This window comes from Scyliorhinus torazame, chromosome 9 (genome assembly GCF_047496885.1).
Source record: "Scyliorhinus torazame isolate Kashiwa2021f chromosome 9, sScyTor2.1, whole genome shotgun sequence".
Classification (NCBI taxonomy): Eukaryota; Metazoa; Chordata; class Chondrichthyes; order Carcharhiniformes; family Scyliorhinidae; genus Scyliorhinus; species Scyliorhinus torazame.
Genome location: NC_092715.1, coordinates 76824528 through 76850285, shown reverse-complemented (window position 1 = coordinate 76850285; position 25758 = coordinate 76824528). Strand labels below are relative to the sequence as shown.

At 46.9% G+C, this 25758-nt stretch overlaps 1 protein-coding gene across 1 annotated transcript in view; it reads right to left on the bottom strand.

The window, feature by feature from the left end:
- msh3 (mutS homolog 3 (E. coli)) overlaps positions 1 to 25758 on the bottom strand; it is a 447577-nt gene that overhangs the window by 19956 nt on the left and 401863 nt on the right. The window contains exon 23 of the mRNA XM_072516186.1: positions 21042 to 21216. Coding sequence (XP_072372287.1) covers positions 21042 to 21216 — 175 coding nt within the window. The remainder of the gene's footprint in view (positions 1 to 21041; positions 21217 to 25758) is intronic.

Sequence of the window (25758 nt, the reverse complement as noted above, 5' to 3'; positions counted from 1 at the left end):
CCAATAGGCTGTATAGTTTAAACCTGCTCTTCCATATATTCTTATGTTCTGGTGCTTTGGTGACATTTGTGATACACGAGTATTGAGGTTCACGTGTTGAAAGGTGAGCTGGATTTTCAATCCTGGCTCTAGGATCCAATATCTGGAGAATTCCTGTGTCCCAACTCCATACTGATTTATGACACTATTCAAATAAGTAAACCCCCTAATTGGTCCAGAGGTTACATTCATTGACCAATTAGGAGTCCACGACCCTCCCAGCACCCGCCCACGACCCACCCACAGGTCGCAACCCCGACTTTGAAACTGACTGTTCTAAGCCTCACAATCTTAGCTGCTTCATCAATGGCTTTTCCTCCATCATAAGGCCAGAAGTTTGGATGTTCGCTGATGATTGCACAATGTTCATCGCCATTCGTGATCCTTTAGATACTGAAGTAGTTCATGCCCAAATGCAGCAAGACTTGAACAACATTCAGTCTTGGACTGATAAGTGGCAGGTAACATTTTCACCACATAATTGCCAGGCAATGAACAACTCCAACAAAAGAGAGTCCAACCAACTCCCCTCGATATTCAATGGCATTACCATTGATGAATCCCCCACTATCAACATCCTGGGGGTTATCATTGACCAGAAACTAAACTGGACCAGCCAGGACCAGCCATATAAATACTGTGACTGCAAGAGGAGGTCACATTAATGAGGTCATGGCCCTGGCAGAACCCAAACTAAGCATCAGTGACCAGGTTATTGCTAAGCAAGTGCTGCTTGATAGCACTGTTGATGACTCCCTCTTTCACTTTACTGATGAGTGAGAGTAAACTGATGGATCAGCAAGAGGCTGAGTTGGATTTGTCCTGTTTTGTGTGGAAAGGACATAACTGGGCAATTTTCAACATTGCCCGGGAGATACCAGTGTTGTAGCTAATCCCGCAAATAGTTCTGCCTCCCATTTACAGGCTGTTGTTTCCACCGTTAGGTGAGGTCCTCCATCTAGTGGCACCCTCTTGCTCTCCGGCTGCAAAGTTTCACTAAGTTGGCCCTGGGACGAGAAGGTCGTCCTACGAGGAGACATTGGGCTGATTCTCTGGAGTTCGGGGGAATGAGAGGCAGTCTCATTAAAACGGACAAAATTGTGAAGGGGTTTGATAGGGTTGACTGCTTCTGTTGTGGATTGCGTGCGGGGAAGTCTAAAGCACAGGGGTTGTGAATGTTTGGAATTCTCTACCCCAGAGGGTTGTGGTTGCTCCATTGTTGAATACATTTAAGGCTGGGCTGGATAAATATTTGGTCTTTTCATGCTGTAAACCTTTATGGCTCTTGGGGAATTAAGAGATATAGGGAGCGGGTAGGAAAATGGAGTTGAAGACCAAGATCAGCCATGATAGTATTAAGTGGCAGAGCAGGCTTGGTGGGCCAGATGGTCCACTTCTGCTCCTATTTTCTGCGAATAGTGCTCACCTTTCAGTGAGGGTTCTGGTTAGCACTCCCGTTGGCCCCTCCTACATCTGTGAGCTGCCACCATCCCTAATTGGGTGGCAAACTAACTGGCCACCTCCTGTAAAATTAAGCCGGTAGACGCGATAGTGAAGTGCGTGAGGTTTGGACTCCGGAATTGGTCCTGATGCTTGGTTTCTGATGCCCGCAGCAATATTCAATCAATTGAAATTAAAAAGGGATTGCTTGTGAGAGCTCGTAGCACAAAGTTAGCACTTAAATATAATGCAGAAGGTTATGTCATGGAATGGTTGTTGCTTAGCTACAATTGTGCATGAAGGGTTTTATTGTCTAGTTCTTTGATCTTAGTTAGGCAATATGACAGGAAATCTATATAAACAAAACTGTTAAATAATAGTGGTTTATTCTATGACAATAGCTTATTGAATGAAATTATGTTCATACATAAATGGGAGAGTTTTTCACCAGCTGATTTCCTATCACTCCATGGCACTGTATACTGGTTATGTCCTTTCATCCAAATATACCGCAATCAAAGAGTATTCGGCATCCAGCACTTTTATGGCTAATGTCTTGTCTACCACCCAAGAGAGAGATCTTGAAAAATTGTCATTCTGTTAAGCCTCCATTTGGAAATGGATTATGAGAGAAAATTGTGCCAGAATAAGGAGCTGGATCCCTCAACAAATCAAATCTGTGATTATTTAGAAAATTTATGAGAGCATGGATTAGTGCCAGTCTTCTTTCCACCAATCAGTTTATGGGAGTTTGATATCTATCTCCTAAATCAGGAATGGAGCCTGTATGAACCTAGCATCCTGCAAATTGGTATACTCACCTTTTGAGGGTGCAGCCCTCAATCATGTGAAGCAGCTATTAATGAAGACTTTAGCTGTGACGGTGAACATTTAAAAGAATGAATGCTCTATATTTAAATATCATGTGTTGACACTTGCAAGGACAATATAATTTTTAGAGTTGGCAGTCACCCAGTTTATGTAACAATGTCAGTGAAAATCACTTGAAAGGTGGGAATATACTTTTGGTGGTAGAAAATACTCTGGTTGGCTTAATATATTCAACTATTGCCTGAAACAGGTTCTGCAGCTAAGAACCATCCATATGTTATGAAAAACGTTTCATGTTGGGACTCACATCATGGCAAAATGAAATGAAGTATTTGTGGTATAATTGTACACTCACTAAAACATCTCCGTGTTGCTGTCAAATACATATCTCCATGTCACTGTCAAATACATAATCAGCTACTTGTAGACAGTTTGTGGCCAGAGAAATGCACAATTCAAATCATTTTCAGACACAGTGAATTTAAATAAAAGAGGACACGTTAAAAAAAAAGACAAGCATTCCTACGGGATCAAATCGAGAATACTCCCGTGACCCATAATTTTGTGACGTTAGATTTCAATCATGGTCAACAAACCTGCTTCTTGGTCGGCTGTAAGAAACGAATTACAAAACTGCTTCATTTTAAAATGTTGTTTTGTTGAAAAGCACTGATTCAGTTTACCAAGAGTTTAATACCTTAATGCTTTCTAGCAGATTATTACTTAGCAGCTGTCAGTGACAGCAGTACAGCATGCTTCATGACAGATCTATGCATTTAGAATACAATGTACCCTCAGAAAATAACTCTTTTTGGGCTATATTGACTTTCATCCCTTGACTCGGAGACATGAGCTCATCACCTAGGGTAGAACTGCAAGTTGCTCCTGTTGTCATCCTTCGATGCAAAGGAGAGCATTTTTTGCATCAATTTCCATCAGAACAGCAGGGAGACACTGGCTTTTTGGAGCTTGGTGTTGTAAAGGTGACTCCCACAGGGTCACATCAGTGTTTATATGCTGACGTTTAAACAGGCTTGAAACCTATTGTATTGATCAACTTCAGTGTGCCATGATGAGCTCGTCATTTTAGGCAACATAAAATCTCTTCAAACCTATAATACAATTCTCATCATGGTAATGTTAGACTGCAATATGATATTTTACATTGATAGTATGAACGTTCCACTTGAGAATGTGAGAAATTCCTCGTAACCTTGTGACAGCAGCCATACTACCTGGATAGTTACTGACAAGCTGATTCACACTGGAGATTGGATTCATGTGGAGTTCAAATTTCAGGTTTATGAATGATATGAATCTCCCTCTCTACTTGGGAACTGCAAAGCAGTAGGAATAAAACCTGCTATTTACCTGATTTTGTGTTAACAATAGCGTGGAACAGTAACCAACCTTTTATCTTTAAATCTACATCACTAAAAGCAGGTTCTGCAGCGTACCCTGATAGCATGAGTAAGGTTCTCAGAGGTATATAGCAAGAAAACTGCCTTTCCCACATAGGGTTTCGTTGCGACTTTTCACTAGTTAGTGAGAAATAAGAGTCCAACTGGTTCACCAGACCCGTGTCCTTCACCAGGAGTCAGAAGATGTAGCTAATCCCTCTTTTCAAGATTAAGAAAATCAGGCCAGAATGTGACTGCTTAACCAATTGAGAATCAGCTGTCTGTTCTTGCTTAGACTGAAAATCTCAGATGTTGAATATAAATTTGACCCAGGGTGAGGGGTACTGAATAATTCATAAACACCAAGTGACTGTGGTACTTTCATGCGTAGAACAATCTGTCCACACAGCCTGCTATTGAGCGCTCTGCTTATACAAGTTTTGCTTTGTTGTGAGCTTGTATTAATATTAGGTTTTGATTTACTGTCTCTTATGCCTCATGGACTGTTGACTGCAGAGGTAATAATCAGATAAAAGATGCTCAATGATGCCAGTGTGAAGGAATCACAGTGAGAGTGTTTTCAATTTCTGAAGCGACTACTTACTATATATAATGTGTAATAATTGTTCATTTTAGAGAGAACTGGTAGTGCTGAGGAGTGTTCGCAGTGAAGACTTTTTGGCTTTATTTGGATGGTACAGTTATGACTTCTCATATAAATAAGTGACCCGTGAACAAAAGAATGATGATCTGTATTCCTACACTGAAAACAGAAGCATATTTAAACATTTTGCCGATGTGACTGTTAATTAATTTATTCAAGCTGAATAAAATAATAACTGCATGAGCCTAATTGCTACATATATCTGAAACACCCTTAAACCTACTCAATGTTGTCAACAGCATAAAGCACTAAGAGGGTATTCTTTCAAGCTGTTTATGTGTGAAACACCAAGAAATTCTTTGGTACAGAATCTCTTTCATGTCTAACGGGAGTGACCATCATTGCACAAGACCGAAACATGATGCAACTTCAACATTGCATTTTAGTTGCCGTTAGGAGGAACACTAAAATTTTAGCTCCTAATTACACGTATGCAGATACTCAGGCCTCGTGAACAGGCAGGGATTAATATGAAACATTAATTACAGAAATTGATTGTGTTTTTGGAATCTACTAGCCTTTCTGGTTTAGTCCACGCACATACGGTAAACATTATTTTAACCATCGCAATGATACAATTGAGACCCCTTCAGTTACTATTAACCTGTAAAATAGATTTGATAAAATCACACTGGCCCAGTGTTTGTTGGGAGTGAGGCATCTGGCAACATGCCTCATTAGATTTTTGCGCTCACCCTTCAGCTCAAAATTATTTTGCCTTGTAACTTGCTGGAAGTGTGAGCTGATAAATGAGGGCAATGGGACACTTAGGAATGTAGTGAATAGCGGGACCAACAGTCATCTCCATAACCAATGATATCTAAGGATTGTGAAAGAAACAGCAATGACTAAACGAGGCTGAATTAAAGTCTAATCAGGCACAGGAGAAATGGAAAGAGAAATAAATTGGAAAATTTTAAACGAGAATCATTTCTAACATGACTTCACTACCTGTAGGAAGGAGACTGCACAGTTTATACATTGGGTTGGATTTTGTTTATTGTCACGTATACCAAGGTACAGTGAAAGATATTTTTCTGCGAGCAGCTCAACAGATCAAGATAAAGATAAATAGTTTTTTGAAGAATAAAGGAATAAAGGGTTATTATGGTGTTCGGGTGGGAAAGTGGAGCTGAGTCCACAAAAGATCAGCCATGATCTCACTGAATGGCGGAGCAGGCTCGAAGGGCCAGATGGCATACTCCTGCTCCTAGTTCTTATGTTCTTATGATCATTAAGTACATGAAAAAAGGAAATAAAATAAAATACATAATAGGGCAACACAAGGTACACAATGTAACTACATAACACCGGCATCGGGTGAAGCATACAGAAGTGTAATGTTAATGAGGTCAACCTATAAGAGGGTCGTTTAGGAGTCTGGTAACGGCGGGGAAAAAGCTATTTTTGAGTCTGTTCATGCATGTTCTCAGACATCGGGCAGGTATCTCCTGCCCGATGGAAGAAGTTGGAAGAGTGAGGAAGACGGGTGGGAGGGGTCTTTGATTATGCTGCCCGCTTTCCCCAGGCAGCGGGAGGTGTAGATGGAGTCAATGGATGGGAGGCAGGTTTGTGTGATGGACTGGGCTGTACTCTTTCTTAGTGGTAGCGTCGACGTGGGTGGACAAGGTCAGACTTTTGGAGATGTGTACCCCTAGGAATTTGAAACTGCTAGCCATCTCCACCTCGGCCCCGTTGATGCTGACAGGGGTGTGTACAGTACTTTGCGTTCTGAAGTCAATGACCAGCTCTTTAGTTTTGCTGGCATTGAGATATAGATTGTTGTCGCTGCACCACTCCACTAGGTTCTCAATCTCCCTCCTGTATTCTGACTCATCGTTATTCGAGATCCGGGCCAATATGATGGTAGCGTCAGCATTCCTTTTCTGCTGGTGAAGTTGAGTGGCATTGTATGAAGAGCTAATCAAAAATCACATTACAAAGACTCTTTTGCTCTTCAGTAGCAGCGCTAATTTTGTGCAGCCGTTCAGCTGTAAATCAATATGCAAATTCAGGAACTGGATTTTCCTGGTTGAATCGCAATCCTAAAGCTGACCTCAATCCCAGAGCTGGCTGTGGTGGGATGTGGCACATCATCTTCGCAGAGTTGTCCAATTAGGATGCTGCCTCTGGTAGTTCCATTCAACTGGGGACAGTGAGCAGACCACAGAGGTAGGTGAGAAGCCCAAGTGGGAGGCAATTCTGGAGACAGAACTTGGAGACAATTCTAAAATTAGCTCATCAGATCTCTTACCTGACATGTTTGCACCTCTATGTGGTGTGTGCGTGTTTGCGCCTCTATATCGTGTTTGCGCGCGTTCGTTCCCATTATTCCCATCGTCGAGCAGGTACCCACACCCACCATGTCAGGAGGCTGACAGTACCTTGGAGGCAGCAGATCAGGGGACCAGAAACCTCAGCATGGGCCCATTGCAACATGATAGGTACAGTGATATGCATCACTGTAAATACACAAGGGGCTAATGTAAATACACTTAGACTAGATAGACACTAGAGGGAGCACCAGAGACATGACACACAGACAGTCAACCAATAGGTCAGTAGGATAGGACACGACCAATGGGCATTCACGATACACAGAGGTGACACTACACAGGAGGGCATTACACCAACCCATATAAAAGGACACAGCACACATGTTCAGTCTCTTTCCAGTGGTGACACTCAAGTGTGTACACAGGGTTGATTTGAAACACATCACCCACCACGTGGATTGTAGCAGACTGGTTCGTCAGTCTGAGTAGCTATAGCAGGATTAATAGTAGCGTCGAATCCAAGTAGGAGAATTGTTAACGGTAATAAATGTGTTAAAGCTATCTCCAAGTCTGAACCTTCCTTTGTCAGGGTGCACATCAAGGAAGCAGCTTATGCTATGTCAAGAGCAGAACAAAACAATAGGAACAGCCACAACCTCCATTTTGAGATGCCTTCATGGTCTCCTGCCTCCCTCAGCAATGCATAACTCTTCTGGTGGAGCTGCTGGCCAGACATCTCTGTGGGCCCTCCTGTTTGATTCCTGCTTCGCTGGTCCTCCTGCCATCCTTAGCTGGAGGGGATTCTGGCTGCAGCCTCTTAATTGTCCGCCTCTGGGAAGATCATGTGCGATATCCCTCCATGACAAACCCGGAATTAAGATGAATATCGGAATCATAACCCGACAGGGAAAATGCAGCTCAGAGGACGCGCAATGTCTGGCAGACAGCCCCACCAGGAGAGATGGATACTACCGAGGCAGGCTAAAGGCCAGACTACTTTCAGAATTTGCTCGTGGCCTTGCCTTCACTTAGCCAGGAAAACTCAATGTCACCCACACCGTAATTCAGGGGATACTTCATCACCACAAGTTGCTGGGCAACTTACACATTAATAACAGTGATTAAACACGTTGCTATTTTGACATAAATCTGGGAGCATTATTTCAATGCAAATGCATTCCTGAAAATCGGAAACATTTTGTAGCAACATATATGGCCCATGAGACTGGCACTTATATTTTAAAAAAATAAAAGGTTGGTGAGTGTTAGTTATTGCTTAATGTCCAGCAACAATATAGAGGATTCTAGAATTGAAAAGCTGCATTATGATTGCTTGGTTTATTCATGTCCACAGGACAGATGGAATACTTCTCTAGTGACAAGTTTTGGAACAGTTTTGAAAAGCCATCATAACTCAGACACTTTAATGCACCTGAGCCAAAGGACCATTTATCTGTCGAGGTAACTCCGAACTGTCAAGAATGGGGAAATGCCAGTGTAAAATGTCGGCAAAAATGCTTGAGCACATCTGAAAAGCCATTAACTATGAGAAGTGGTAGTTATCCTTCAGAGTACGTACCTCAGTACAAAACCTCTGATTATTACCTGCTGGAGTGTAACATTCTTCCATTTCTTATCGCAAGCAGCCTGTCGTTTCTTTGGGTGAATTGTTAATTTTTTGACAATCACTGTCAAATTAGATGGCCAGTTTGTACTTTCGGCCAAAGCTCACTCAGAAGTAGATCTAGGCCACCCACACTAGGTATTGGATTTGAAAATCCAATTCCCAAAGATGAAAGTCTAGTACCCAATGCTATAGCATCACATATGCCTCCCTATTGTAGTAGCCTTGGTTCAGTGTTGGCACTCTCACTTCTGAATCAGAACATAAGAAACAGGAATAGTAGACCATATGGCCCATCGGGCCTACTTCAACATTCAATACAACTATGGCTGATCTTCGGCTTCAACTCCGTTTCCCTGCCCCCTCCCTCTCCACAATGCCTTAATTCTCCGAGACCAAAAATCTGTCTATCCCAGTGTCAACGTATTGAAATGAAATGAAAATGAAATGAAAATCACTTATTGTCACAAGTAGGCTTCAATGAAGTTACTGATGGAATATCCACAATCCTCTGGTGTAGAGACTTCCAAAGATTCATCTGAGCAAATATTTTCTGATCCCAGTTCTAAAGGATTGGTCCCTTATCCTGAGAATGTGCTCCTGTATTTAAACTCCCCCCAAATCTCTCAGTATCCACCCTATCAAGCCCCTTCAGAATTTTGTAGGTTTTAATGAGATTACCTTTTATTCTTCTAGACTCCATAGAATATGAACCCAATTTACTTAGCCTCTCATAGAATTCCTACAGTTCAGAAGGAGGCCATTCGGCCCGTTTAGTCTGCACCTACCCTTCGAAAGAGCACCCTACCTAGGCTCAATCTCCTATCCGATCCCTTTAGCCTCACACAACCTTTGGACACTTAGGGACAATTTAGCATGGCTAATCCACCTAACCAGCACATCTTTGGACTGTGGGAGGAAACCCACGCAGACTTGGGGCGTGTGTGTAAACTCCACACATACAGTCACCGAAGGTCGGAATCGAACCCAGGTCCCTGGCACTGTGAGGCATCAGCGTTAACCACTGCACCATCAGCCTGCCCATCATAAGAAAACCCCCTCAGTAAATCTAGTGAACCTCGGCTGGACCGCCTCCAATCCGAGGATATACCTTTCTTAAATGTAGAGACAGAAACGGCACACACTATTCCAGATGCGGTCTCAGCAAAACTCGGTAAAACTGTAGCAAGACGTCTTTATTTTTGTGCTCCAATCCCCTTGCAATAAAGACGAACATGCCATTTGTCTTCCTAATTGCTAGCTGTACCTGCATACTAACTTTCTGTGTTCCTTGTATAAGAACACGATGTCTTGAACTTCAACACGTACAAGTTTCTTAACTTTAAAAAAAAAAAATTCTGCTTTTCTATCCTCACAAACAAAATGAATACCTTCTCACTTCCCTACATTATACTTCATCCACCACCACCCGATTGTGCACTCATTTAACCTATCTATATCTTTTGGCAGCCTCTCTTTGTCATTGCCAGCTAACCTTCCCAACTAGCTTAGTATCATCAGCAAACTTAGATGTATTACTCTGTCTCTTTATCGAAGTAATCAATGTAGATTCTAAATAGTTGAAGCCCCATCACTGATCCTTGCGGTACTCAACTATCCACTCCCTGCCAACTGGAAAAGGCCCCATTTATGTCCACACTCTGTTTTCTATCCATTAACCAATCCTCTGCCACGCTAAAATATCACCAATACCATGAGGCCTAATCTTGCCTATTAACCTTTTATGTGGCATGTTATCAAATGCTTTTTGGAAATCCAGGAATACTACATTGACTTGTCGCCCTTTGTTTACCTTACTAGTTACATCTCAAAAACCTAATAAATTTTTCAAACAGGATTTCCTTTAGGTTGGCTTGTTCTAATCATACTATGTTTTTCTAAGTACATTGTAAAGATTTCATTAATAGTAAATTGCAGCATTTTCCCCAAAACTGATGTTAGCTTAACTGGCCTATGGTTCACTGTTTTCTCTCTCCCTCTTTCTTGAAAACAGATATTCCAATTTAATGGGACTGTCTCCAAATCCAAGAAATTTTGGAAAATTATAGCTAGCACATCGGTTGAGATTTTGCGCCCAATCACTATCCCTGCATCTATGTCTTTCAAGAATCTTAGCATGTAGGCCATCAAGTCACAGGCAGTTGTAACCTCATGGAACGGTATATTCCCCACTCTACCATTACCACCAAGCCAGGAGGTCAACTCTAGTTCAACGAGTGCAGGAGGGCATATCAGGAACAAACCAGGCAGACATACAAATCAGGTATCAAACTGATGAAGCCGCATTATAGGACTCCCAGCATGCCAAACAGCGGAGGGAGCATGCGATAGAGCTAAGCGATCCCACAACCAATTGATCAGATCTAAGCTCTGCAGTCCTGACATATAAGGGGCGGTGCAGTGGCTCAGTGGTTAGCACTGCTGCTTCACAGCTCCAGGGTTCAATTCCAGCCTCAGGTGACTATCTATGTAGAGTTTGCACTTTCTTCCCGTGTCTGCGTGTGTTTCCTCCGGGTGCTCCAGTTTTCTCCCACAGTCCAAAGATGTGCGGGTTGGATGGATTGGCCATGCTAAATTGCCCCTTTGTGTCCAAAAAGGTTAGGTTGGGTTATTGGGGATAGTGTGGAGGCGAGGGCTTGGGGAGGGTGCTCTTTCCAAGGGCAAATTCGATGGGCTGAATGCCCTGCTTCTGCACTGTAAATTCTACATGAAATCCCATTGTGAATTGTGATGGGCAATTAACCAACTAACTGGAGGGGAGGCTCCGCAAATATCTGCATCCTCAGTCATGGGGAGCCCAGAACTTCAGTGCAAAAGATCAGCCAGAAGTGCCAAGTGGATGATCCATCTCAGCCTCCTCCAGAGGTTCCCAGGATCACAGGTGCCAGTCTTCAGCCAATTTGATTCACCACAGTATAGCAAGAACCAGCTGAAGGCACTGGATACTGCCAAGGCTTTGGGCCTGACAACATTCTACTATAGTACTGAATACTTGTGCTCCAGAACTAGCCCCGCCACTAGCTAAGCTGTTCCAGTATAACTACAATGCTGGCATCTGCCCGACAATGTGGAAAATTGTCCAGATAAGGCTGATACACAAAAAGCAGGAGAAATCCAACCTGGGCAATTATTGCTCTACTCTCGATCATCAGTAAAGCGATGGAAGGGGTCATCAACAATAAAGTGGCACTAACTCAATAATAACACGCTCACTGTCATGTAGTTTAGATACTGTCAGGCCATTTGTCTCCTGACCTCAAGACAGCCTTGGTTCAAACATGGACAAAAGAGCTGAACGCCAGAGATTAGAAGGTTGCATTTGACCGTGTATGGCATCAAGGAGCCCTAGCAAAACTGGAGTCATTGGAAATCAGGGGGGAAACTCTCTGTAGGTTGGAGTCATACCTAGTATAGTGCATGATGGCTTTGTTGTTGGAGGTCAATCATCTCAGACCTAGAACATCGATACAAGAATTCCTCAACTGCCCGAGGCACAACCATCTTCAGCTGCTTCATCAATGACATTCCCTCCATCATAAGGCCAGAAGTGGAGATATTCACTGATGTTTGCACAATGTTCAGCACCATTCTTGACTCCTCACTGCAGCAGTCCATATCCATATGCAGAAAGACCTGGACAACATTCAGGTTTGGACTGATAAGTGGCAAGTAACGCTTGCGCCACATTAGTGATGGGCAGTGACCATCTCCAACAAGAGATAATCTAACCATCTCCTTTGGCATTCAATGGCATTACTATCACTGAATCCATCACTATCAACATCCAGGGGTGACCATTGACCAGAAACTGAACTGAACTAGCCATATAAATACTGTGGCTACAAGAGCAGGTCAGAGGCAACGGAATCCTGTGGTGAATAACTCATCTACTGACTCCCAAAGCTTGTCTACCACCTGCAAGGCATAAGTCAGGAATGTGATGGAATAATCCCCAGTTGCCTGGATGAGTGCAACTCCAACAACACTCCAGAAGCTCAACACCATCCAGGACAAAGCAGCCCGCTTGATTGGGACTCCATCGACTACAACACACCCTCCACTCGTCAACGCAAAGTAGCAGCAGTATGTACCCATCCATAAGATGTATTGCATCAACTCATCAAAACTCCTTCGGCAGCATCTCTCAAACCCGCAATCTCTACCACCAAGAAGAATAAAGCCATCAGGTGCATTGGTACACCGCCACTTGCAATTTCCCCTCCGAGTCGCACATCAACCTGACTTGGAATAATATCACTGTTCCTTCGCTATCGCTGGGTCAAAATCCTGAAACTCGTTCCTGAACAGCACCGGGAGGTATGAACCGCAGTGGTTCAAGGCAGTGAGTCACCAGCATCTTTTCAAGGGGACTAAATGCTGACCTAGCCAGCGATGTCCACATACCATGAAAATATAATAAATACATGCTGCAATTAGACTTTCACATTTACGATTATGAACCTTGAGAGGAGAATGTGTCACCCAGTCCATCAGTTAATGGGGATGAGTGTGAGAAGTGGACTCCTGTAGCTAGATTTTAAAAAGCAAAATTACTTTACAAGTAATCCAGTATGAAGTACCAATGGAATTATGATTATAAATTAGTCCATGAGAATATTAATATCTGAATAGCAATAATTACTGTGCAAATGTCTGACTTAAATACATTCAGTAGCTGACTGCCAAGAAAGTAGAATAATTAGATAATGAAATGAAATGAAATGAAATGAAAATCGCTTATTGTCACAAGTAGGCTTCAAATGAAGTTTCTGTGAAAAGCACCTAGTCGCCACATTCCGGCGCCTGTTCGGGGAGGCTGTTACGGGAATCGAACCGTGCTGCTGGCCTGCCTTGGTATGCTTTCAAAGCCAGCGATTTAGCCTTGTGCTAAACAGCCCCTTGTTTAGGATACAGGATTGTAGATCAGTCTTGACTACAAGCTTTCTCTGTAGAAACTAATACTAGTTTGAATTTTTTTTTAAATCTGGGGCGAAATTCTCCGTTATCGGCGCGATGTCCGCCGACCGGTGCCAAAAACGGCGCAAATCCCATCTGCATCACGCCGCCCCAAACGTCGCTAAGTCTCTGGCCCGGAATGGGCTGGCAGCGACGTGACGCTATCCGCGCTGGCTCACGTGGTTCACGCCGTGTGGTGTCATGCACGCCGCAACGGCGCATAAGACGCGCTGCTCCCCCACCCGACCAGAAGACCCGACCTGATGGCCGCCCGCTGCTCAGCCCCGAGGCTCCAGTCCCGCGACATTGGGGCGCTCCTGGATGCAGTGGAGCAGAGGAGGGACGCCCTGTATCCCGGACACAGCTGCAGAGTCGCCCCACGCCACAGCCAGCATCTGTGGAGGGAGGTGGCAGAGGCCGTCAGCGCTGTGGCCCTGACACCACGGACAGGCACCCAGTGCCACAAGAAGGTGAACAACCTCGTCAGGGCAGCCAGGGTGAGCCCCCCCCCCCCCCGCCCGATATCCATATCCCCCTCCCCCATATTCCCCCTCCCCCATATCCACCCTCCCCCATTTCCCCAAGTGAATCCAGCCCTAACCTTAACCTCTGCAATACACGTGCAACCGATGGCGTGCATTCATATACCTGTCTAACACTGTTGCCTTTTACCCCTGCCACCACCCCCCACAGGAGAAGCGCGCACACAACACCAGGGAGCATGTGAGGACTGGCGGAGGCCCAGCTGATGAGAGGCCACTGACCGAACATGAGGGAAGGGCCCTGGAACTGGCTGGCGGACCTGAGGACCGGGAGGTTGCTGATGCAGAGGTCGGGGGCCCACCAGCAAGTGAGCCACCGACAGCCCATCCCCATATCCCTCCCTTCCCCATATCCCCCCCTCCCCCATATCCCCCCTCCCCCATATCACCTGATCACTGCCTGCGTGTCTAACCATGCATGCTTCATTGTGTATCGTAGGAGCAAACGTCGAGGCACCCATCCCCGCAGATGCAGACTGCCCGCATGATGCTCCTCGGAGACACGGGAGACGGAGAGACCCGGACCCTCCAGCATGCGACGCCCGCACGATGCCCCTCGGAGACCACAGGAGACGGAGAGACCCGGAACCTCTGGCATGCGACGCCCGCACGATGCCCCTCGGAGACCACGGGAGACGGAGAGACCCGGAGCAACAGGGAGACGGCTCCCCCGTTTCATGCGGGTGCGGCGACGCAGGCGTGGGCCACCCAGCGACGCGAGGGGCAGCCATAGGCCCCCGTCACAGCTGAGCCACGAAACCACAATGCAGGACACCCCTACCCAGGAAACTGAAATACAGGACAGTGACACAGATTGGATGGGCGGAGACGAACCGCCACCCCAAAATGCCATGGACTCAGAGTGGGACGATGCGCATGACGCAACGCCACTGCTGTCACCAACACCCTCCACCATCGCAGAAACACTCACCTCGGTTGGGCACTTTAGTGATGAGGCGTCTGGTACACTCACTGGTGCGCACAACACAGCCGTCCCGGTACGGCTGGTGGAGGTAGGAGCAGCAGAGGGGCCGGGCGGTCGGAGGGCAGCCCAGCCCAAGCGAACATCAGCCGCCCAGATGGATCCCGGGTTCCTGGAGTTACCACAGCCACCCATCGGTCCGATGCAACCACCGAACCTGAGACGAGCGAAGAGGGTGGCGGCCAGCTTGCGGCGGCTGCAGTCGCAGGTGGAGGAGTCCACCCGCGTCCAGGAGCTGGCAGTGGTGCCGGTCATGCGTGCCACCCAGGCCGACACCGCACGGGGGCGTCCGCGGTGGAGGCAATGGGTGCGACGGTGTCAGACATGGGGAGCGGTTTGCGAGGCATGGGGCTTTCCGTGCAGGCGGCGTCTGTGGCCCAGGACATGGCTGCCCTCTCACAGGAGGCCATGAGCCAGCGGCAGATGGCAGAGGGGCTCAACTCCGTGGCACAGTCTCAGAAGGCCATGGCCCAGTCTCAGCAGGCCATGGCCCAGTCTCAGCAGGCCATGGCCCAGTCTCAGCAGGCCATGGCCCAATCTCTGCAGGCCATGGCCCAGTCTCAGCAGGCCATCGCGGAGGGCATCGGCGCCATTGCCCATGTGCGAGCTGGCATCGCACAGTCACAGACAGGGTTTGCCAACCCCCTGAGCTCCATGGCTGCAAACCTGCAGACCCCTGTCGATACCAGCACAGGCCTCCAGGACTGGCAGCGCCAGATGTTGGGGGGGGCGTCAGATGGCCAGTCCGTTCGCATCCCCCACCCACGTAGAGGCCTGGGGGCCATCGGGCACCCCGAGGGAGGAGGTGCTGGGGCCCGTTCCGGGTCCCATTGTAGGGGAGGTCCCGGAACACCTCAACACCTCGGGCTCCCCCCCTTCCGTCCCAGGTGCATCGGGTGGGCAATGGGCAGGACAGGCTGGCAGCTTGCCATTCCAGTCGCCTGGGCCGCAGCCTGGCCCATCTATGCCAGGACGCCCCAGGAAACGGCCGCCAAAGGGATCCCGTGTCAGAGGGCAGGAATCACAGGAGTCCACCTCCAGTTCTGCTGTACTGTCTGGGGAACCACCTAGGCGTAGTCAAAGGGCCCGTAAGGCCAAACAATTAAGACACTGAGTAAGTTGGCATGGGTGCAGGGCACAGATGAGTTTTAGGGGCTAGGGCACGTGCATGAACTCCTTTGGTTATTAAAGTCAATGTTACACCTACAGAAGCTGCCTTTGTGCTCTGTCCAAAGCGTGCGGGGGTGTCATGTACGTTGAGCGCAAGTGTGTGTGTGAGGGGTGGTCTTACCTCAGCCCCAGGTGAGTCTGTCCCCTTCCCCCTGGGCCGCCATCAACATCCCCCCGGGCAGAGGACGGGACCGTGCGCTGCAGTGTCACAGCCGCATGCAGGGATGGTCCGGGTGGATGGTGGTACTGTGGCCATGGGTCAGACATAGTCCAACGATGTGGAGCCAGGAGCTCATCGCAGGGCGGGTTGTCATCATCCTCCATGGCCTGCAATAGACACGCGTCCACCGGCAACTGTGTGAGCCTGGCCGTTGTGTCGCAGGTGGATCGGCAATGGGGGGTGGTGTGCATGCGGGTGGGGTGGGTGGGGTTGGGGAGGGGGGTGAGGGTGCTGGGTGGGTGGGTGGGTGGATGGATGGGGGGTGTGGGTGGTCGGGTGTTGCCATGGTGTGGGGTCTGTGGCCATACTACCCGATTCCCACACCCATCTAGTTAGTGAAGCGGGCGTCTATCAGCCTGTCCTGTGCCCGCTGGCCCAGCCGGTAACGGTGGACAGCCACCCGCCCATGTCTAGCCCGTCTGCTCTGACCATTGCCCCCATCCCCCTCATCTGGGGAGGTCTGCGCCTCTTCCTGCTGCTCCTCCACTCCGCCGTCCTCTGCCTGCGGCACATCGCCCCTCTGTTGGGCTATATTGTGCAGGACGCAGCACACTACAATGATGCGGCCGACCCTATCTGACCGATACTGGAGGGGGCCTCCAGAGAGGTCCAGGCACCTGATACGCATCTTCAGCACGCCAAAGCACCTCTTTATCACTCCCCTTGTCGCTACATGGGCATCATTATAGCAGTTCTCTGCCTCATTGCGTGGCCTCCGTATAGGCGTCATCAGCCACAATCGCAATGGGTAGCCCCTGTCGCCCAGCAACCAGCCCCTCAGCCGGGGATGGCGTCCCTTGTACATGCCGGGGATGTATGACCGCGACAACACGTATGAGTCGTGTACACTGCCCGGGTAACGGGCGCAGACGTGCAGGATCATCATGCTGTGGTCGCAGACCACCTGTATGTTCATCGAATAGGTCCCCTTCCTATTGGTGAACACGGCCCTGTTATCTGCAGGTGGCCGCACGGCGACGTGCATCCCATCAATCGCGCCCTGGACCATGGGGAACCCGGCCACGGCAGAGAAGCCCACGGCCCGGGCATCTTGGCTGGCCCGGTCCACAGGAAGCGGATGTAGCGGTGCGCAATAGCATATAGGGAGTCTGTCACTGCCCGGATGCACCGGTGCACCGATGTCTGCGATATGCCGGACAGTTCCCCACTCGGTGCCTGGAATGACCCCGTTGCATAAAAGTTCAGGGCCACCGTAACCTTGACGGACAAGGGGAGAGGGTGTCCCCCGCCATTGCAGATGTGTACCACGGTTTCCCGGCTCATCTGGAGTCTCCTCCTGCATTCCCGGTCCGTGAGGTCCTGGTATGACAGCCGGGGCCGGTACACACGGGGCGTCCTCGGGTGCCTCCGTTGCTGTGGGGCCGCGACGTCCTCCTCCCCCTCCTCGTCCTGTCGGTCAGGTGTCCCTCCAGCCTGGTCAGCTGCCGCCTGCCCCTCTGCGGCAGCCTGCGCCGCCTCTCTGGCACGCTCCTCATCCAGGGCAACATGGACATTAGCGGCTCCCTGGCATGGACACCCCCCCACACCTCCCCGGCACGGACCCGTCCCCCACCCGTCCCCCTCCCCGGCACGCACCCCCCCCGCCGCCGGCACGGGCCCCCCCCCCCCCCCCCCCCCCCCCCCACCCCCACCCCCCCACGGCAGTCATACTCCCGTCCCCGGCACTCACCCCCCCCTCCCTGCACTCCCCCGGAGCCCAGCCCACTCTAACAACCCCCCCCCCGCCGCGCGCACACACACCCTACACACAACTCTCCCCCACACATACAGACTGCGGCCACTCCATCGCCTCTCCAGCGACCAACTCCCCAGGCCGTCACCCACCGCCACGCTGGTCGGCGTCAACCATGAGCACTGGTTGACGCCAATTAATAGGTGGTTTGATTTACACCGACGTGACCATGGGACTTCGGCCCATCCGGACGGGAGAATATCGGCAGCCCCGAAATCCATTGCCTTGCGCCCACCCGTGCCATTCTCCGAGGTGTGCGGCGCGATTGGCGTCCCGCCGACTTTTCTCCCTTCAGAGAATTCGGCGGGGGCGGGATTCACGACGGCCCACGGCGATTCTCCGACTCGGTGGGGGGTCGGAGAATCTCGCCCCTGGTACTTGATTTTCAGCTTTACATACAACTGACTAACTGGATCTGAAGTTGTTCTGGATTTCAATCATGTTTCTTTTTTCCTGAGTTTCTGTTCAGACTCATTTACATATTGCCAATGCAGAATCTGTCCTGAACCAGTGCAATTGGGCAGTATTGTGGAATGAGGATGCACGATGGCGCAGTGGTTAGCACTGCTGCCTCACGCCGCCGAGGTCCCAGGTTCGATCCCTGCTCTGGGTCACTGTCCATGTGGAGTTTGCACATTCACCCCGTGTTTGCGTGGGTTTCGTCCCCACAACCCAAAAACGTGCAGAGTCGGTGGATTGGCCACACTAAATTGCCTCTTAATTGTAAAAAATTTATTGGGCACTCTAAAGTTATTTTTAAAAAAGTATTGTGGAATGGAAATTTTTGTAATGCAACCTTCTATTGAAGAATGGCAATTTAATAAGGTCTGATTAACATAGCTCAAAATGGGCGTATCACAAGAAATGTTTTTTCATTTCACCATTTGCGAGTAACCTGGTTTTAAACAAATGAAAATTCCGTTAAAATATTCACAGGACCACTTTCTCATTATATTGAGGCACGGTAGCCAGTTTCTTAGTAAATTAGTAAGTGTACATTGAAAAGCCTTAATCCATAGAATCCCTACATTGCAGAAGGAAGCCATTTGGCCCATGTTGTCTGCACCAACTCTTTGAAAGAGCACCCTACCTAGGCCCACTCCCCATCCTATCCCCACCATCCTGCACATCTTTGGACACTGAGGGGCAATTCTTTCAGCATGGCCGATCTACCTAACCTGCACATCTGTGGGATGAAACTGGAGGCACCTGGGTGAAACCCAAGCAGATATGGGGAGAATGCGCAAACACCACACAATCACCTAAGGCCAGAATTGAACCCGTGTCCCTGGGTGCTGTGAGGCCAGTGGTAACCACCTTGCTGCCCTAACCACTGTGCTACCGTGTCACTCTAAAACACTACTATTTGGGCATATGTGGCCAAAAGGACCAACTTAATTTTGGACCCTGTTCAAAGGCCTACAAAAGGCCAACAATGAGTGGAAACTTCTTATGCATCTAGCATAACCTTTCATAAACCTTGTGCAAAAGATGACAGAAACCTAAGGAGCACCGTACACAATTATTACTTTGAAGTTCTGCAATCCTTTGTGCTGGTCATGCCAATTTTGGTTGATCTGAGGCAAAAAAAACAATTGCCACCAAATGGAGACTTCAGCCCCAGGAGTTCAGTTGGAAGGAAAGACGACAAAAAAATCTTTTCATTAGCGCTGAGCGATGAAGAGCAGATCGGTAGAGGTGATCAAATTATGACGTCTTTTGTTCCAAGGTTAGTATGGAAAAATAATTTCCATTAGTTGGTGATTTGAAGGCATAAATTTAAGAACACTAAAAATAAGAGCGAGATAAGGAGTATCATGTAACAAGATATTGTTGGGACATGCAACATTATAGTTTCATCAGCTAGTATTCTAGTCCATCCAAATGTCTAGCTATTTAAACAAATTAAATTCAAATATTTAATGTAACAACAATCAGATATATTTACTTATTGCCAGTACAATGCTGGTTGAATGGTATTAATAACAAACTGGTATAAAATCCCAATCACTATTTTCTTCTGTGAGAATACTCAAGAAAGGTGTCAGAAATGGCCAAACATTTCAAAACTAAATAAATTTGAGTTTTGAAAACTTCCATTTTGTCAAATGGATACAGGTGAATGTTTTAGCCATCTGGGATGGCCACTTCCAGAATACAAAATGGATGCTCACAAAGAATATAGGGAACTGTGAACAATGCTAGAAAACAAGCAGGCACAGAGCCTGAATGTGTATTTGGGAAACAGCTCCCAGACGGAATTGAAACTATGGGTCGATTAGCATATTGATGGCCCATCTCCGGGAAACAAAGGAATGACATTCAGGTAACCGATACTATTGCAGACATCCCGGCGCCAGTTCCCCAACCGAAAAGCACAAACAAAGCAAGGCCAACGGCGACCTAAGACACACCCAGCCATCAGGGCACCCACCCCTTTATTGGTCAAGATCGATAACAGTGATCGAGAAGCGGCCCAATTAATTGGGACCAAGTTTAAGGCCCGCCTAAAAGCGCGCAAAGCCCCTCCAAGTATAAGAAGGAACCCCCACAAGAGATTCGCCCTCTTGGACTTGGCTCTCAAAGCGGAGAGACCCGTCCACCAGCATCACCAGAAGCAAGTAAGTTCAAGGTCAACGCTCGCTACCAGACGGACGACCTTAGCTGTTCTCCTGTATATCTTCGAACCCAACAGCCTCAGATCCGAACAACGGCCATTGTTCCTCTGACTAAGTGGGCACCCGAAGTTAAGAATAGGCGTTAGCGTTAGAGATAGTTTAGTTTGTAGTACTGTTGTGCATGAGTAGGTCTTACAGTGTGTGTGTAAATAAATAGTATTGACTTTGAACTAACTGGTGTATTGGCTCTTTGATCAGTATTCGGGTTTGAACCTTGTGGCGGTATCGAGGGATACCTGTCGACTCTAAAGTAAACATAATTTAAGATTAAGGAAGGTGATCATATTGACCGCCATATTTATAACCAGATAAACAGAGCAACAATGTAATTTGGGGAGCATTGAGCAAGATATTTAAAAGGTAAAGGTTTGAAAAAATCTGCAGAAATTTATTTGTGGATTTCTGCAAGCTAGCTTCAACTTTTCACATTTCAGGCTTATCGTACCTCTTAATGTCCATCAAGCCTTCCAACTCTTTGGATTTCTGAGCGGCTTTCCTCAGCACTTCTTCGGGGATACTTGCTAGTTTGGCAACATTCAGGCCGTAACTGCAATCGGCAGCTCCCTCTGTCAGCTGATAGAGGAAAGTGATCAATTCAGGTTGCAGTTCCTCCACACAACCTAGAGGATTAAAAGGGCATGTGTCAGTTAATCCTCTCCTGGGCCAACAATTAAAGCAGATGGCTGGCATTAAAGGATGAATCGTTCTTATTCTGAAGAAAATGTAATCATACATCATGCAGAAGTGCAGAATAAAAGGGCCTAAACCTGCTCAGACACATTGTACAATCTGAATGACCTGCTTTCTCGGGTTTCTTCAGCATTTCTTTATGCACATTTGCTACAAACACTTTGGGTGCCAGGCGCAGCGGGTGAATCCCGGGAGAGGCTCAAATCAGGCTTTGCGTTGGGCTCATCGCGAGTCATCCGACTTGCTCCGCTGGCGTGATCTGTAATATTCTGGTGAATCGCGGCCTTTATATGTACAGTGGGTCTATTTAATTACCACAGACAATTTAGCAGTTACATTTATATTGACTGGATTTATAAACAGATGATGTGCCAAAATAAAGCTGTCATGTAATTGGAAGGAAACTTTTGATTTAAACAGACCAGTGAGTAGCATCGTCCAGCTCATGATGGTCTCACCAGACCATGCACAAATTATTCGCCAGCATGGTGCGTTAACGTGCATCTCAACATTGTTTTAGGTGCAGGCAACTCAGAAGACAGATCACCATCAAAAAATGTAGGAACTTTCAGTTTGCTTCTATGAGTTGGCACATGGTCGTGAGGAACAAACATTCACCCACTGAAGCTCATCTCTCTTATACCTTAACCTTTTGATTATATTATACCCCTAATATTTTTATTTCTCTTTCCCATCTAGCAGGTTACTCCCTAAGTACATTATTCAAGTAATGTTATTCCTGTTATTTTAATTATAAATTTGATTTTCATTACATCAGACTCCTATTCATTGACTACAGCTCGCTTTCAACACCATAATCCCAGCCAAGCTCATATCAAAACTCCAAAACCTAGAACTTGGCTCCTCCCTTTAAAACTGGATCCTCGACTTCCTGACCCATAGATCACAATTAGTAAAGATAAACAACAACACCTCCTCCATGATAGCCCACAATACCAGGAACCCACAAGGCTGTGTATTTAGCCCCTTACTATACTCCACATACACACTCGACTGTGTGGCAAAGTTTGACTTCAACTCCATCTACAAGTTTGATCATGACCAGACCATTGTGGTTCGGATCTCAAACAACAATGAGTCAGAGTACAGGAAGGAGATAAGGAACATAGTGGTGTGGTGTAACAACAATTTCTCCCTCAATGTCAGCAAAACTAGGAGCTGGTCATTGACTTCAGGAAGCAAACTATCGTACATACCCCTGTCTGCATCAATGGTGCCACCGTAGAGATGGTTGACAACTTCAAGTTCCTAGGTGTGCACATCACCAACTATCTGTCCTGGTCCACCCACCTCGACGCTACGACTAAGAAAGCACATCAGTGCCTATACTTCCTCAGGAAACTAAGGAAATTCGGCATGTCCACATTGACTCTTACCAATTTTTACAGATGCACCATAGAAAGCATCCTATCGGGCTGCACCACAGCCTGGTATGGCAACTGCTCGGCCCAAGGCTATAAGAACCTACAGAGAGTCGTGAACACAGTTTAGTCAATCACGCAAACCCGCCTCCCATCCATTGACTGTCTACACCTCCCATTGCCTTGGGAAAGCATAACCAAAGAGTCCTCCCAACCGGGTTATTCTCTCTTCTAACTTCTTCCATTGGGCAGGAGATACAAAAGTCTGAGCACACTATAGATTCAAAAACAGCTTCTTCTCCACTGTTACCAGACACCTGAATGACCCTCTTATGTACCGAACTGATCTCTCCAAGCATCTTCTCTACTGAGTAGTTGCATGGTGTATTGGGCAGAACGGTAGCACAAGTGGCTAGCACTGTGGCTTCACAGCGCCAGGGTCCCAGGTTCGGTTCCGAATACCGCTGGGTCACTGTCTGTGCGAAGTCTGCAAGTCTGCACGTTCTCCCCATGTCTGCGTGGGCTTCCTCAAGGTGCTCCGGTTTCCTCCCACAGTCCAAAGACGTGCAGGTTAGGTGGATTGGCCATGATAAATTGCCCTTAGTGACCACAAAGATTAGGAGGGGTTATTGGCAGACTCGATGGGCCGAATGGCCTCTTTCTGCACTGTATGTTCTATGTATGTTGCATATAGCGGCACAGTAGCACAGTGATTAGCACTGTTGCTTCATAGCACCAGGGTCCCAGGTTTGTATTCCCGGCTTGGGTCACTGTGCGGAGTCTGCATGTTCTCCCCGTGTCTGCATGGGTTTCCTCTGGGTGCTCCGATTTCCTCCCACAAGTCCTTTATTATGATGAATTCTTACAAATCTGATTCCAATAACCATTTCCTCGAGTTTTGAAATCCCGCAGGAACCCCTGCTTTTGTTATCATCCCAGTTGATGTTATGACTGGATGGGAAGATTGTAACTTTTACTTTTTTGTTAAATAAAACGTGGAGTAACAGAGTCATAGGACTAACTATGTTAATTAGTGCTAACAAGAAAAAAAACATTTATTAAACATTAACAGAGAACAAAGAAAAGTACAGCACAAGAACAGTCCCTTTGGCCCTCCAAGCCTGTGCCGATCATGATGCCCTAACTAAAAAAAAACCTTCTGCCCTTACTCGGTCCGCATCCCCCTATTTCCTCCCTATTCATGTACCTATCCAGATGCCTCTTAAATGTTGCTAATGGATCTGTTTCCACCATATGCTCAGGTAGCGCATTCGAGGCACTCACCACTCTCTGCGTGAAAATCTTACCCTGCACATTTCACTTAAACTTTCCCCCTCTCACCTTGAACTTGTAATTGACACCTCCACCCTTGGGAAAAGCCTCTGACTGTCCACCCTGTCTATGCCTCTCATAATTTTGTCAGTTCTCCCCTCAGCCTCCGTCTTTCCAGTGAAAACAATCCTAGTTTACTCAACCTCTCCTCGTACCCAGCACCTTCGAGGCCAGGCAACATTCTGGTGAACCTTCTTTGCACTCTCTCCAAAGCTTCCACATACTTCTGATAATGTGGTGACCAGAACTGCACGTAATACTCCAAATGCGGCCTAACCAAGGTTTTGTAATAGCTGCAACATGATTTGCCAACTCTTGTACTCAATGCCCCAGCTGATGAATGCAACCACGCCATATGCTTGGTTTTTATACAATACTCATTTACCCGTAGCTTCACATAGGGGCTGTTTAGCACAGGGCTAAATCGCTGGCTTTGAAAGCAGACCCAGGCAGGCCAGCAGCACGGTTCAATTCCCCTAACATCCTCCCCGAACAGGCGCCGGAATGTGGCGACTAGGGGCTTTTCACAGTAACTTCATTTGAAGCCTACTTGTGACAATAAGCGATTTTCATTTCATTTCATTCATATATACACAGACTTTAAGGGTAACATAGGTTATAAAGTATACCTTGGGCTATAATGGTCGAAGTAACACACAGTGCCTTTAAACACACAGACTTCCTGTGGCCAGACACATTCCACACTGAACCCAAGTGAATGTCTGTGGATTGCTCTTCAAAGTCCTCCCCAATTGATTCTTATACTGTGAGTCACCTTGTTTCACTGACCTCCAGCTTCCACATGAGTGATTTCAAAAAGGCACACTTTAAAATCTTCTTTTAAATTATGCTTTCCCTCAGCTTCCAGTAAAAATTCCCTTCCAGGGTTTTACACCTCTCCCTTCTGGATCCACTTACCTGGGTTATTGCACAAAATCTTCACAATTGCTTTAACTATTGAATCCCAGACTGTATTAAGATGACACCAAACATTTGGTTTACTTTTGAAGTCTGCCTTCCCAATTTAAATCTGGTTACTGCAGTTGTCTCCTCAATTCAGAATACTTTATCTGCTTTTCCCTAGAATTCTCCTGAACAGTACCATGTTCATTTCATGATCTCTGTTCCTTAACTTCAGTCTCCTTAAGACATTCTTTCCATTCCAATTCCGATTGGTCTTCATCTGGTTCTTTGGGAAGTCTGCTTTTTTTGCAGCCCACTTGCCTGTCCAGCTTTTCTTCTGGCAGAGTGAAGATATTTATTCCCAGGCTTCCTACCTTCAACTTCAATATATCCAGCTAAAAGCTAAACTCAAAAAGCCTTCTTACCTTAAAGGTGCCCCCGTTGCTAATCAACAACTTTTACTTCTCCAGACTTTTCACGATAACCTCTCTAAGCACATTGGAAGCAGTTTGAATTGAAACCAAAACCCCACACATACAAACACGTTTGTCTAGCATGAATCTAACTAAAGCTTTTCCATTCCTTACACAGAAACATTACATTAAACCTACTTAAAATTGCAGCTTATTTTTAATGTTTAACTATACAAATATAAATCCCTTAAAGCTAGAACTGTTTTCCTGACATACTTACTTAGCATTTTTTTTCTATGTATTGTTTTTTTTACATCAGACATCTTATTCTTCTCTTCTGCTGCAATATTTAACCCTCTACCTCCACAAGGAGATTCCTTTTTTTGACTCCTACCGGTTATACCTAAAAATTTTTTTTTTTACAATTTAGAGTACCCAATTA